The sequence below is a fragment of the Cucurbita maxima genome, unplaced genomic scaffold (assembly GCF_002738345.1).
Source record: "Cucurbita maxima cultivar Rimu unplaced genomic scaffold, Cmax_1.0 Cma_Scf00031, whole genome shotgun sequence".
Lineage (NCBI taxonomy): Eukaryota > Viridiplantae > Streptophyta > Magnoliopsida > Cucurbitales > Cucurbitaceae > Cucurbita > Cucurbita maxima.
This window is the reverse complement of record NW_019272047.1, coordinates 953,570-967,384: the sequence shown is the minus strand read 5'-3', so window position 1 is coordinate 967,384 and position 13,815 is coordinate 953,570. Positions and strand designations below refer to the sequence as shown.

Here is a 13,815-nt window from a genome sequence, read left to right as displayed (position 1 = left end):
AAAAAAAAAAAAAAAAAAAAAAAAAAAAAAAAAAAAAATCGAAAACAAACCAGATAGAACGGGTTGAACGATGTCGATTACAATGCATAAACAGAGCAAAGGGGTTAGCTCCTTCACAATTTGTCTCACAGCAGAATCACTTGAAAACAAGAATGGATAATCATTCTTTGTCACAAGAACAACAGCCGCCATTATGAGACCAAGAACAAACGACGATATTACAGCCACAATCAATGAAAACCTTGCTGTTCTTGGATGAGCTGCGCCCAACTCATTCGAGACACGAACACTGCAAATTTAGTCTCTTAATCACTAATTAATTTGTATTAAAGTGTAATTAAGAGTGATTAATCTGTTGTGTTTAGTACCTTATGGCAGCATTGATTCCAAAAGATACCATCACCATCCACCCCAAGATGTTCATGCTGCATTAAATTATACACAAAGTATCTTACAATCTCAATTTGAGTTTAAATATTATGTATTAGACAAAAAGTTAGTAGGTTTAAATCTCGAGTAAACGATAAGTACATGAATGAACCTAGATCACATATAAATGAGAATTATCACGAGAATATGATTGTGAGATTCCGCATCGGTTGGAGAGGAACACGAAGCATTTTTTATAAGGGTGTGAAAATCTCGCGTTTTATAAATCTTCAGGGAAAGCCCAGAAGAGAAAGGTTAAAGATGACAATATCGGCTAGCGATGGGCTTAGATTGTTACAATGATGGTTAAGAAATTGTTAAAGAATTGGTTGGATTGATGACTGAAGTGATCCAAATAAAGTTCACCCCCCAAAGTTAGGTTGGCTGGTTAGATTGTTATATTAATAACTAAAATCTCATAAAATTCAAATATAAAACATTTATAAATCACAACTCAAAAAACAGAATAAGGTTGACTTGTGTTGTAACTCTATTTCTAAGTTGGTCCCGACCTATTTTTACAAGTCAAGCAGGTGATGTGGTTGTAACGACCCACGCCAAGAAAATCCAGCTCAGGATTCAGAATCCGAATTTGACACATGAAGACCCCAACATTTTCCACATCCTCTACGACATAATTACGTTACCTACTCTTTTAAGAGCAAAGATTATTCACACAGACCAACACAAATCCTTCCAACATGTTTTATTCTCACTTACATGCATCTTAAGAAAATTTCTATGACTTAACTGTAAAATTCTTATGATCGAGCCACCGAAAAGAAAGGTGCACCCTGTTAGTATAAATAGTAACCATCAGTTTTTTTCCAAGTCTTTTCCTAGTCATTATATCCTTCCCTCGGGTGCACAGTAGTCATATCACAGGGTAAGCTTAGAGCCATCAAGTGCCGAATCCGACTTCCAAATCTTAAACATGGGTTCGACATCCATTGGGGTTCCTCAAAGTGATAGGTGTTTTATAAATTTGGTTAGACAAGATTTGCAATTAATGAAAGGCATTAATCACTTTTATCATAAATTAATTGATTTTGTCGTTTTGTATCAACATTTCACAAATTTTATATCATTTCGGCTCTAATTTGCCTCAACAAACACAGCACGTATTACTTAAAATATAATTATAATAATTATCTTTAATTACTTAATTATCTTTAATATATATTTTTTTTACAAACCCAAACAAAATTAAAAAAAAAAAAAAAAAGTAGTTTTTAAAAATACTTTTTAAATATGACTAAATATATAAATGTTTATTTAAAATTGATTTATTAACCTAAATAATTCAGTTCATAAATTTTTTAAAATTAAAAAATTATAAAAATTATTTGAAATAAAATTAAAAAATTAAAGATAAATTATACCATTTTTTAAATTTAAAATTTATTAAATACACAATATTAATCGGTATAAATATTTTAAAATAATAATAATATTAAATAGACACTGCAAAGTCTGACTTGTGCCCTATGCATAAGGTTTTTAATATATATAAAAATAAAAATAAAAATAAAAATAATAAATAATGGTATTAATTACGTACCATATAGACAAGGCTCCGATAGAGACTTCTGCATTCTTGAGATATCCCGCAAACAGTATCAAAGACATAAAATACCATATCTCCAAACTGCACGATAATAAAAACCCTTTTCAATGATGAACACGACTCTCCACAATGGTATGATATTGTTTACTTTTAGTATAAGCTCTTATGGTTTTGCTTTAAACTTCTCTAAAAAAACCTTATACCAATGGAGAGAGTATTCTTTGTTTATAAACCCATGATCCTTTCCTAAATTAGCAGATGTGGGACTTTTATCATCCCACACAATATACAAACATGTCTTTTCAAATAAATTTTCAATATTAGTTAATATATCTTAGTTATTATGAAATGTACCAAAGCATCACGGCCGACGCTAGAGAGAGTTTGACGAAACCCCAAAGGCTTTGAAATGCTCTCCACGAGAAACCCGTCCAAGTTTCCCTACAACCCCCACTCATAATATAAACAATTTGAGCTACCACAATCAACCACCACGACGCGTTTAATATCACTGCACCTCCCGCTAGGCCCCACCCTAGCTTCAGCATCAACAACCAACTAAAGAACGCATGGAATACCTATTGGAGATCGATAATAAAAAAAAAAATTGAATTACAAATTTAGTGTCTCTAAATTTGAATGTTGTATCAATCAATTTTTAAAAATTTAATGTCAAATCTCATATCTGTTGGGAGAAGATCCAAACATTCTTTAAATGGGCATGAAAACAACTCCTAATTACGTTTTAAAAACTTTGAGTGGAAGTCCGAGAGGAAAAACCTAAAAAGAACAATATCTAGTAACAGTAGACTTGAGTATGTTACAAAATGGTATTTGAGTCAAAAATGGGTCAATGTGCTAGCGAGGAAACTGAGCCTCGAAGGAAAAGGTGGATTAGAGGGTCCCACATTGGAGAATGGAACGAATACAAGCGAAGACACTGAGTCTCACAAAGGAGTGGACTGTAAGATCTAACATCGGTTGGATAAAAAAACGAAACATTTTTTTATAAGTACGTGGAAACCTCTCTCTAATATGCACCTTTTAAAAATCTAAGAAAAAACCATAAAGGAAAAAGACTAAAAAGAACCGTTAATAAATACGGTTTTCAAAGTGGGGACTAAATTTATAATCTAATCCATTAAAAAAATAATAATAATAATAATAATAAAATTAAAATAAATAAATGAATTTATCGTGTAATTTAAATTTAAGCATACCAAAGCGACGGCGGATATGACCGACATGGCCATCATCTTGCTCTGAGCCTGCAGGAACTTGGAGATCGGAAAGTTGAGCGCGTAAGCATACAGCTGAGGGATCATCCAAACCGACATAACTCCGGCCGCCTCTGCCACCTCCGCCGTCTGTCCAATCGCCCTCAAAAGCGGCGTCGCAAACACATAAAATGGTGTCAGAATCACAGCCGTTGAAACGAGGATCACGCACGATCTTTGCACGTACACTCCCATCATATCAAGTTGCCCGGCGCCGTACGCCTGCCCGCACAGCGTCTCCAGCGCGCTCCCCATCCCAAGCTGCAGTTCATCATTTTTTTAATTTTTCATTAACAATTAAAATTATTATTAATACGCGATTAATTTCATATATGAAAAGCCACGTGCCATGACGCCGAAAGCAAAACCGGCGATGACGGAGTTTTCGATGGAAACGGCGGCGAGGGCGACGGTGCTGACTTGTCCAGCGAAGAGTTGAGTGATGGCGCCAAAAGAGTATTGGCAAACGGACGTGAACACCGCCGGAGCTGCTAAGTACCATAGCTTCTTTGATTCAATACGAAACTCTCTGTAGAAATCACGTGCGTTGTTGATCGGAGGGATGTCGTCGGCGTCGGGAGCGAAAATGGGCGCCGTATATTCCCGGTTGGATTCCGGTGAGGAGATCCATTTGGTTTTGTCTGTCGGCGGAAGAAGTGGTTGAGAGAAATCCGTCATAGTGGAAGAGATTTGGCGCGGCGGAGGAAGGATCTTTCAGCGTTGAAATAAGAAGTGACAGCGTGTTACTGAAACGGTTGGCAGCTTGCGACGGCGGGTGAGCTGTGCTGGAAGATCGTGGCTGTGGCGGCTTACTTGGACGGTGGGATATGTATGGACTTGCAAATGTTATCCATATTTATAAATTTTTTTTTAAGTTTTAATAATATTATTATATAATATAAATTATATTCATAAACTACCAAAAGTTTTAATTAGAAAGATGAGGTGTAAATAAATAATAAATAATTTTTTTAATAAAAATAAATATTTTTTAATTTAATGAGTATTTAAGGATATTTAGTAATAAATTATAATTTACCATATATATTATATTTGTCTTATTACCATAGGTATATTTCCCATTTATTACTATTTTTCATATCCAGTAATTTATTTGATTATAAATAAGATAACAACATTCACACCATTTAGGTGAGGTGGATTATGCAAACATTCACACCATTTCGTGTGCTAAGGTGTCGGCCTTAAGATGAGTCAAGATCAACCTCACATGGCATGAATGGCTCGACATTGGCTTAGGCAGCTCGACCTATCTAACTTGGCCTCATTAATTCAGTGACATTAATTAACGGTGTTCCATTAGTCTTAAGTTGACTATATTGGTCTTAGTTTGATGGACAAATTTGCTTGGTCGGTCTAATTTTAATTTGACTAATCTTAACCAAACAAAGTTTTTAAAATCAATGGAGAGGACCGAGAAGGATGCACCTCTAGTGTACTAGTTATCGTGCCCACGGTAAACGCTGGGTAGCCAAGTATGGAGCGGATAACTGCTGAAAGCATCTAAGTAGTAAGCCCACCCCAAGATGAGTGCTCTCCTATTCCGACTTCTCCAGAGCTTTCGGTAGCACAACGGAGACAGCGATGGGTTCTCCGCTCCTACGGGGAAGAACTGGTGATGTACATCTTAAAATAGTAAAAAAAAAAAAAAAACATCTAAATTTAAAATACCCTTTCAAATTATTTAAAATACACTATTTAAATGATAAATAAATAAAAAAATCTAAATTTAATAACCACAAATATATATTATTTTTTATCTTTTAAAATTAATAATAAATGAGATTGATTCCAGCGCCTCTATTTTAGATATAAAATCAAGCCACGTGGCGTCAGATGTGTAAATATAAAATTTGTATTTTTCTGTGGGCCTTGCTTCCATCTCGTGTCATCATTTGTGCGGGCAAGCACTTATTTCTGCCCGTCCTTCTCCGGTCCAGCCTTACGAATGGTAGACTCAATTATTGATCTATTTTTACACGTGCGAGAATTAGCAAGAATCGACATCCCCATAATAAAAAATTAATAAATAATTTTCATTTTAGTATAATTTATATTTTAAAATATATTATAATCAAAACTTCAAGTAAAAATAATTATTTATTAAAAACTATTATAATAATTTATTGTTTGTAACTTAGTTTTGATATATGTCGGTAAGAATTTAGCTTGGTCGGTGTCGGGAAGGGAATGGAGAGTATAATCTCGATCTCTATCTCTGTTTTTTTCGTTTTTAAATGAGATTAAAGTCTCACAACTTAAATGATATTTTATAAAATCTGCTTATTTAATTTTTTATTTTTATAAATGTTCAAGATGCTAATAATAATTCTCAATAGTATTTTTGAGACGCGATATTAACGGTAAATAAATAAATATATATATATATATATACTTAATGAAACTTTTGAAATTAGAATATATATTTTTTTAAAGTGTAATAATATTAATGAAATTTTTGAAATTATAATGTATTTTTGAAACACTTTCGAGAGTTATACCGAGGTATTTTTTAAACCTTTTTTTAAAGTTTAATGGTAATTTTGAAATAAATTATTCTCGGGTTCCATCCAAAACTAATAATAATTATATTTTTAAATTTTTTTAGATAAAAATACAAATTTAAAGATATTATTAAAACTTTTGAAACGGAAAAGCAATTGGTAGGTAGGTTTCCAGTGCTTGGCAATGGTGTTCACCAAAAGCTGCTTATTCCTTCTACAGCTAAACTCCCTGATCATCGCTTACAAAGTGCAATCCAATAATTTTTTTGAAGAACAAGAGTAAAATATGATCATCCAATCCAATAGAACAATTAAGTTCTTACGATAAGGATAAATATGTACGCTTGCAAAAGCTTTACAGTAATGGAAGAGTGTATCATGAATTCGGAACGCTACTCGGAAGCTGCCCCCGATCCGTCCGATCACATTCTTGAATAGCCCCTATGATCTTCATATTCCTCCATGAATGCATCGTTGAACTTCTTGAAACTTTCCATGATTCCAGGCATGTCTTCCTCAGCTGGTAAAATGGTTGTCCTCAAATGGAACACCCTATACCAAAGAATCAGCCAAAACGTAGTAATATCGTACATTGTTATGATACAAAAGGATTGTGTTCGAGATATTCAAATTCTAGAAGACGGTTAATGTGAGATCGCATATTGGTTGGAGAAGAGAATGAAACATTTTTTGTAAGGGTGTGGAAACCTCTGACTAGCAAACGCGTTTTAGAAATCTTGAAGAAAAGCCTGAAAGGGAAAGTCTAGAGAGAACAATATCTACTAGCAATGGGCTTGGGTTGTTACAAATGGTATCAAAGCAAGACACTGTACGATGTGCGAGCGAGGAAGCTGAGCCCCAAAAGGGGGTGGACACGAGGTGGAATGCCAGTAAGGACGTTGGGCTCCAAGGGTCGAATTGGGAGTCCCACATTGGTTGGAGAGGGGAACGAAGGGAAAACTCTCCCCAGTAGACGCGTTTTAAAAACCTTGAAGGGAAGCCAGAGAAAGCCCAAAGAGGACAATATCTACTGGTGGTGGGCTTGGGCTATTACAAATGGTATCAGAGTCAGACACCAGGCGATGTGCTAGCGAGGAGACTGAGCCCCAAAAGGGGGTGAACACGAGGCGGTGTGTCATCAAGGATGCTGGGTCCTAAAGGGGAGTGGATTGGGAGGTTTCACATCGATTTGAGAAGGGAACGAGTACCAGCGAGGAAACTGGGCCCCAAATGGGGGTGGATTGTGAGATCCCACATCGGTTGGGGAGGAGAACGAAACATACTTTATAAGGGTGTGGAAACCTCTCCCTAGCCGACTCATTTTAAAAACCTAGTCTGAAAGGGAAAGCCCAAAGAGAACAATACGTGCTAGCGGTAGACTTGGGCTACAATTAAATTAAATTAAAGTGTTTACGATCTTACCCTTCTTTCTGCCCAAAGCCTGAACCAGGAACAGTGGAGATTCCAGTGGCTTCCAAGAGCTTAAGACAGTAGTAAACATCAGGCACTTTCCCCAACTTTTTGGCAGCCTCAATAGCTCTTGGTGGGAGGCGTATTTGTGGGAACGAATACATAGCACCTGTGAACAAATTCACTCATTTTCTTCATCAAATCTTACAATAATCACATTCTGGGAGTGCCCAAAAGCATACCTTCAGTGAAATTGCATATCACATTCCTACAGCTATTGAACCCATCAGTCATTATTCTAGCTCTTCTCCTCAGTGACTCAAGGATCCCCTTGCTGCAAGTGCCCCAAAAGTGATATCAAAAGAATTGAACTAATGAAAACTATGATCTTGCACAACCAAACAGCCATACCTTTCTCTAATGAACTGATCATATGAGATATCACCAGGCTTTGGTGGGTTAACCATCAACCCCATCTGCAAAGAAGTCAGACAATTCACGTGTGCTAGATCTAAACGTTAAGAAACAAGCATGGAACATGTTGAGTGGACTCACGAATATCTGAGCTGGGACGTTCGGGCTAAGTGATATGGAAGCAACCTTGTATATTTCATCGACTGTCTGTAGAGACGGAGATTGAATCTTACATGAGAGTTATAGTACATTGAGAAGTTATTGAATTGAAGAGTGAGGTTGTTAAGTAATCAAACCTTTGGAGGAATGTTGGTCATCTCGAAGTATCCGCCACGTTGTCCACATTCTCCCCAGTATCCTTTTGACACGGTGTGGAACGATATAAGCTGCAGTTCCTTGCTGATGGGTGGACCCATATCAAGTAGTACCTGAGAGATGCAATGGATCATATCATTGAGTTGATGTAACGGTTCAACCCCACTATTAGCAGATATTGTACTCTTTGGGCTTTCGTGTCCATTAGGGAGAGGTTTCCACACCCTTATAAGGAATGCTTTGTTCCCCTCTCCAACCGATATGGGATCTCACAATCCACCCCTTTGGAAGCCCGGCGTCCTCACTGACACACCGCCTGATGTATGGCTCTGATACCATTTGTAGCAGTCCAAGCCCACCGCTAGCAGATATTGTCCTCTTTGGGCTTTCCCTCAAAATTTTAAAACGCGTCCAGAGAGGTTTCCACACCCTTATAAGAAATGTTTCGTTTCCCTCTCCAACCGATATGGAATCTCACAGTTGGACAACCATTTACCTTTCTAGAACTAATGAAGGGGCGTTCATCTTGGTATACGTTTTGCTGATACACCTCATCTCCAAGCAAGACCAAGTTTTCTCGGAAGCAGAAGTTGAGTATCTCTCTCAGATTGGCTTCACTAAGGCATTGCCCAGTGGGGTTTCCAGGATTTATGATCACCATTGCTCTTACCTAACCAAAATCCGACATATAAGATACGAGTTATCGGTATGATTTCAGCCTGAAGACGAACACACTCAAATATGTGAATGTGGGGAATATCAAAACTTGGCATATCAATGTTTAATGAGCTATGAATGCAAGATCGACTACGATAACTCGGTTTCGAAGTTCAAAAACCAAAAACTTTCATTCCTAATTTCATGTTTTATAAAAAAAACTATTAGGATTGCACAACAATGCACACACTCATCTAGATGAACACAAAGTGCACAACAACACACACCCTCATCTAGATGAACACAAAGAACAGGAGAGAAAATGCAAGAAAGAATATTGACTAAAGGTTTATATTGATGACTTCATGTACAGTAATAGAGAATACAGAGAATGCAGAAAGTACATTTTTAAATATTGCCATATATATAGTTCAGTTTACTATATATAGTTTTACCAAATAATCACGGTATATATGCTTCAGTTTACTATACATAGTTTTACTAGATATAATCATCTACTATATATAGTTTTACTTTTTTACCATATATAGTTTTACGATGTATAACCATTGACTAAGCTATAAATAAGCAGCAGACTCCATAATCTAACAAAAACTACAATAAGGATCGCACTTTCAGCAACAAATGTGAAAAACGCACTAACATTAATTCCTTTAGAGCGAGCTTGAGCAACCGACTGGTGAAGATCATTAACATCAAGACCCCAATTTGCAGTCTCTTCTAGGTAGTATGGAACAAGAGAGCCCCCAAGCAACGCAATGGCAGCCGAGTAAAGGGGGTATTGAGGAACTGGGACTAGAATCTGATAAGATATCAATTTAAAACTTAACAACCAGACAAATAAACATTTTCTGAAACAAAAAGCACCCATGAGCTCCCATGAGTTCATGTTTAGTGAAGAACTAGTACCCCGTCCCCTTCGCCACGGATAATAGTATTCAATATCTGCATTACACCTTTACTAGCACCATCCGTGAGGTATATGAGTTCGGGATCGCTGTCACACAAGGAACAAACACAATGAGCATTTTGAGGTCATTGAACCTAACTCGCACACATATGACACACGAGATTCAAATCAATATCATCAATATCATCACTATCACCTTGGATAGCCATCTCGCCTTCCTATGAACTCTGCTACTTCCTTCCTAATTGCAGGAATTCCTCGGGAATCGCTGTAAGCACCTAGAAGTGTTTCAAAAGGATTGAACTCCAATCAATTGAATGAACCTCCACAATAGTATGATATTGTCCACTTTGAGCATAAGCTCTCGTGGTTTTCATTTTGGTTTCCCTAAATGGTCTCATTCCAATGGAGATGTATTCATTACTTATAAACCCATGATCATCCCTTAATTAGTCAATGCGGGACTCCCTCCCAACAATCCTCAACATATCATTCAATGATTAAATCCTAAATCACTCTTACTCGTGAAAGCAAATTAAGAAAGTACCTAGGCCTCCCGGAATCAATGAGAGGTAATGTTTGGCTCTAGCAATGGCGTCGGCAGGAAACATTAATCCTACATTAGGATCTTCTAACAGAAAGGGAGCTTGGCAAAGAGCAACAACCTGTGAAAGTAAGAGTTCTTGAACTTTCAAATTTGTGTTTATTCCGACCTATTGTAAACTTATTGGAGAGATAATTGAAAGCTCAAGGATCTATTAAACACATTTTATAACTTTATAAGTCTATGGACTAAACGTGTAATTTAACCAATAAAAAATATCAAACTCGAGCAAATGAAAGTGGGGGTAGTAATGAACCTGACGTGGAAAAGTCAATGGCTTCTGTCCAAGAGCATGAGGATTCCCAACATTAGTGAAAATGATCTGCAGAAATATTTGAGATTATGAGCAATAGAAGTGTATAGGATAGAGTTTCGAATCAACCAAGAACGTAAGTTACTCCGAACGATGTCGAAACAGGAGAACTAAGCTCGAGAAGGTTGGATCTTAAATTCTCTAAGCTTGAGAAGGGATTGGGATATGCCAAGTTCATTTCAAGAACTTAGCAATAAATCACAGGTAACCAAATAATTGAGCTCCTAAAGAACCAAAGGAAATTTTATAAACAGCAGAGGAACGGTTTGATTAACAGATATCTGATTAGATGAAGACGTTATACCTTTTTCCCTTCTTTCTGAAGCTCAGAAGCTCGCAGGTATAGTTCTCCTCTGACAGCATACTGAGTCCTTTTCACATTTTCGTTAATCGACTCGTAGTCGAGTGCCTTGTGTGACATGATTTATTGAACTTCTTTTAGCTGTTACTCCAATACAGTCAAGAACAAGCTTGAATTTACCAACAAAACAAGATCTGCCCTGAACCTGAAATTGAAAAGGAGAGACAGGTTGACAAATTAGAAACCAAATGATGGAGATCTTTAGAAGATACTGAAAGGGTAAAGGCACCATGAACTATCAAGTATCAAAGTAAGTTTTACATTAAGCATTTGGATTCATAATGGCTTGACATGGTATCAGAGTTTTATATCAACATTTGGGGCTGAGTTTCGTGAATCCAATTAATAGTTTTATGTTTACTGGGGATTTACAAACACAAATCCACAGAAACAGCTGAAAACTGTAAGATCCCACATCGAATGGAGAGAGGAACGAGTGCCAGCGAGAACGCTGGTCTCGAAGGGGGGGTGGATTGTGAGATCTCACGTTGATTGAAGAGAGGAACGAGTGCCAACGAGAACGCTGGGCCCTGAAAGGGGGTGGATTGTGAGATCCCACATCGATTGAAGAGAGGAACGAGTGCCAACGAGGACGCTGGGCCCTGAAGGGGGGTAGATTGTGAGATCTCACATCGATTGAAGAGAGGAACGAGTGCCAGCGAGAACGCTCGACCCCAAAGGGGGTGGATTATGAGATCCCACATCAATTGAAAAGAGGAATGAGTGTCACCAAAGACGTTGGGACCTGAAGGGGGTGGATTATGAGATCCCATATCGATTGAAGAGAGGAACGAGTGCTAGCGAGGATGCTAAGCGCGGAAGGGGGTGGATTGTGAGATCCTCCATCGGTTGGGGAGGAGAACAAAACATTCTTTATAAGGGTGTCGAAACTTCTCCCTAGACACGTTTTAAAAACCTTGAAGGGAAACCCTTAAGACCAGAAGGGCAATAACCGCTAACGGTGGGCTTGGGACGTTACAAAAACATTCAATTCAACTGGCTCCTTGACCAAGAATGATTACTAGAAAAGAAGGGCTAAAAAAGAATCCCTTCTTCCAATATTGCAGATAAACAAGTAGAACAGAACAGATATAAATGGACTCAATCAGCCCAGAGCAGTCTAATCTATGCAAAAGAACAAACCATGAACCCTGTAACTCTTTTGATATCTGAATTCTTGCATTCAAACAAGGCATCAACAAAAACGACAAAGAAATCAACGAACAAACAAAACAAAACAGCATGATTTTGATTTCATCACCAACCAATCTAATATTGTATAGAACAATCAAAAGAAGAAGTCATTGCCTAATGATCAAAACCCACCAAACCTAAACTACAACATCACGGATTCATCAATAAATCAACAGAAAAAAAACAAGAGCAATGCAGATTTAACAGTGACAAGGGGAAGAACAAGAACTCGATGAACAATCAGATTAAGGAAACAGCTTCGTTTAGGAGAATCGGAGGTGGGTAGCATTCAAAATGGCGTAGGGAAATGGAACTCACCTACGTTCGAGGCAAGCGCAGCACAAGAGAAGGGGGGAAGGGGATTTTTTTAGCATAAATTGAATGTAACGATGAAGCAGAGCCACTGAAATTTGGAGTGTGGATTTTTGGGTATTGGAAATTTGAAGAGATAAAGTTGTTGCAACTAAAGTGTGGTGCAGCTTCATACAGAGAGTATGGTTTTGATAGGCTGAAGAAATTTGGTGGCTCTGTTTCTTTGGCTCGATGTTCATAGTTTGGACAATGAAATCAATAAGTAGTGGTGGGTGTTCTTCTAAGACAAGAAATTAATCCGCTAGAGAAACCCGCCAAAATGAGAGGATCGGAGAAGCCTCCTTGTTAGAGGAACATGATTCTCCACGATGGTATGATATTGTCTTTGATCATAAACTCTCATTTTGCTTTGTGCTTCCCCAAAATGTCTCGTACCAATGAAGAGTGTATTATTAAATTATAAACGCATGATCATTCCCTAAATTAACTAATGTGGGACACTTTCATCTAACACATTCCCTTAATCGAGGCTCGACTCCTTTGGAGTCATTTTTGTTAGATGAAAGTGTCCCACATTGATTAATTTAGAGAATGGTGATGAGTTTATAATCTAATAATACACTGAGTGCGAGGCCTTTTGGGGAAGCACAAAGTGGACAATATCATACTATTGTGGAGGGTCATGTTCGTCTAGCCCTCCTCATTCTATTTCATTTATTTCTATGCTGATAGCAATGTTCTATTTTTTTTTTTTTTTTTTGCCGGATAATTTCTAATATTTTTTATTAAAAAAGGTAAAAGTAATAATATGAAATAATTTCTAAAACTTCAAATTTTAATATTATAACCGAGTTTTTAATGTCGTATATGTCTGAAATGTACAAAATATTTTCATGTTGGCTACGATCAAGTTTGTATAATTTGACTAATTAATTACATGTCCTACATCAAGTAAAAAAAAAAGTCAAAAGTTACATTATCCATCTCGTAATATGAATAGAATAGAATAAAATAATTAATTTATAGGTACGTATATATATATATATATATATATATGAGAGAGAGAAGAGAAAATAAGGAATAAAAAATCTCCACCTAGATGAATAAAGACACTCATCCTCGAATAGTTTTACCGTTTCCCATGTGTTAAAAGTGAGAAACGGACCTAAATTAGCATGGCTCTGATACCATGTTAGACGAACACAACTCTCCACAATAGTATGATAGTGTCCACTTTGAGTATAAGCTCTCATGGCTTTGCTTTGGGCTTCCCAAAAGGCCTCATACCAATGGAGTTAGTATTCCTCACTTATAAACCCATGATCATTCCCTAAATTAGTCGATGTGGGACTTTCATCATCCAACAAATACAAGCTACCAATTATTTCTTAACCATAAGAAAAAAAATATACATATATTAACCAAATTAAGAGATAAGAGAATAGGAGAAAATATACCAAATATAATACTAGATATAAAAAAAAAAAAAAAAAAAAAAAAAAAAAA

The 13,815-nt window shown here is 36.7% G+C and overlaps 2 protein-coding genes across 2 annotated transcripts in view; both read right to left on the bottom strand.

Annotated features, from left to right (window-relative positions):
• The window catches only part of LOC111466382 (protein DETOXIFICATION 29-like), a 5,875-nt gene extending 1,756 nt beyond the window's left edge, over positions 1 to 4,119 (bottom strand). The window contains exons 1-6 of the mRNA XM_023111004.1: positions 3,622 to 4,119; positions 3,217 to 3,534; positions 2,351 to 2,574; positions 1,991 to 2,077; positions 369 to 425; positions 51 to 289 (exon numbers count right to left, since the gene is read on the bottom strand). Coding sequence (XP_022966772.1) covers positions 51 to 289; positions 369 to 425; positions 1,991 to 2,077; positions 2,351 to 2,574; positions 3,217 to 3,534; positions 3,622 to 3,951 — 1,255 coding nt within the window. The 5' untranslated portion in view covers positions 3,952 to 4,119. The remainder of the gene's footprint in view (positions 1 to 50; positions 290 to 368; positions 426 to 1,990; positions 2,078 to 2,350; positions 2,575 to 3,216; positions 3,535 to 3,621) is intronic.
• Positions 4,120 to 6,034: 1,915 nt separating this feature from the next.
• LOC111466383 (glutamate--glyoxylate aminotransferase 2) lies at positions 6,035 to 12,532 on the bottom strand. The gene is made up of 14 exons (XM_023111005.1): positions 12,316 to 12,532; positions 10,747 to 10,948; positions 10,386 to 10,451; positions 10,073 to 10,190; positions 9,722 to 9,803; positions 9,525 to 9,612; positions 9,259 to 9,417; positions 8,434 to 8,607; positions 7,919 to 8,050; positions 7,764 to 7,829; positions 7,620 to 7,684; positions 7,451 to 7,542; positions 7,221 to 7,377; positions 6,035 to 6,350 (listed from the first exon to the last, which is right to left on the bottom strand). Exons 2-14 carry the CDS (start codon positions 10,861 to 10,863, stop codon positions 6,221 to 6,223), a joined length of 1,446 nt encoding a protein of 481 aa, XP_022966773.1. The 5' UTR covers positions 10,864 to 10,948; positions 12,316 to 12,532; the 3' UTR covers positions 6,035 to 6,220.
• Between the last annotated feature and the right edge of the window lie 1,283 nt (positions 12,533 to 13,815).

Bases quoted from the DNA above. Each gene is read 5' to 3' on its own strand.
- LOC111466383 (XM_023111005.1), bottom strand. From the start codon at position 10,863: ATGTCACACAAGGCACTCGACTACGAGTCGATTAACGAAAATGTGAAA. The intron at 9,613-9,721 runs GTGATAGTGATG...CTTGTGTGACAG, and splicing joins AGGCGAGATGGCTATCCAAG to CGATCCCGAACTCATATACC. The intron at 9,418-9,524 runs GTACTAGTTCTT...ATATCTTATCAG, and splicing joins TCCGTGGCGAAGGGGACGGG to ATTCTAGTCCCAGTTCCTCA.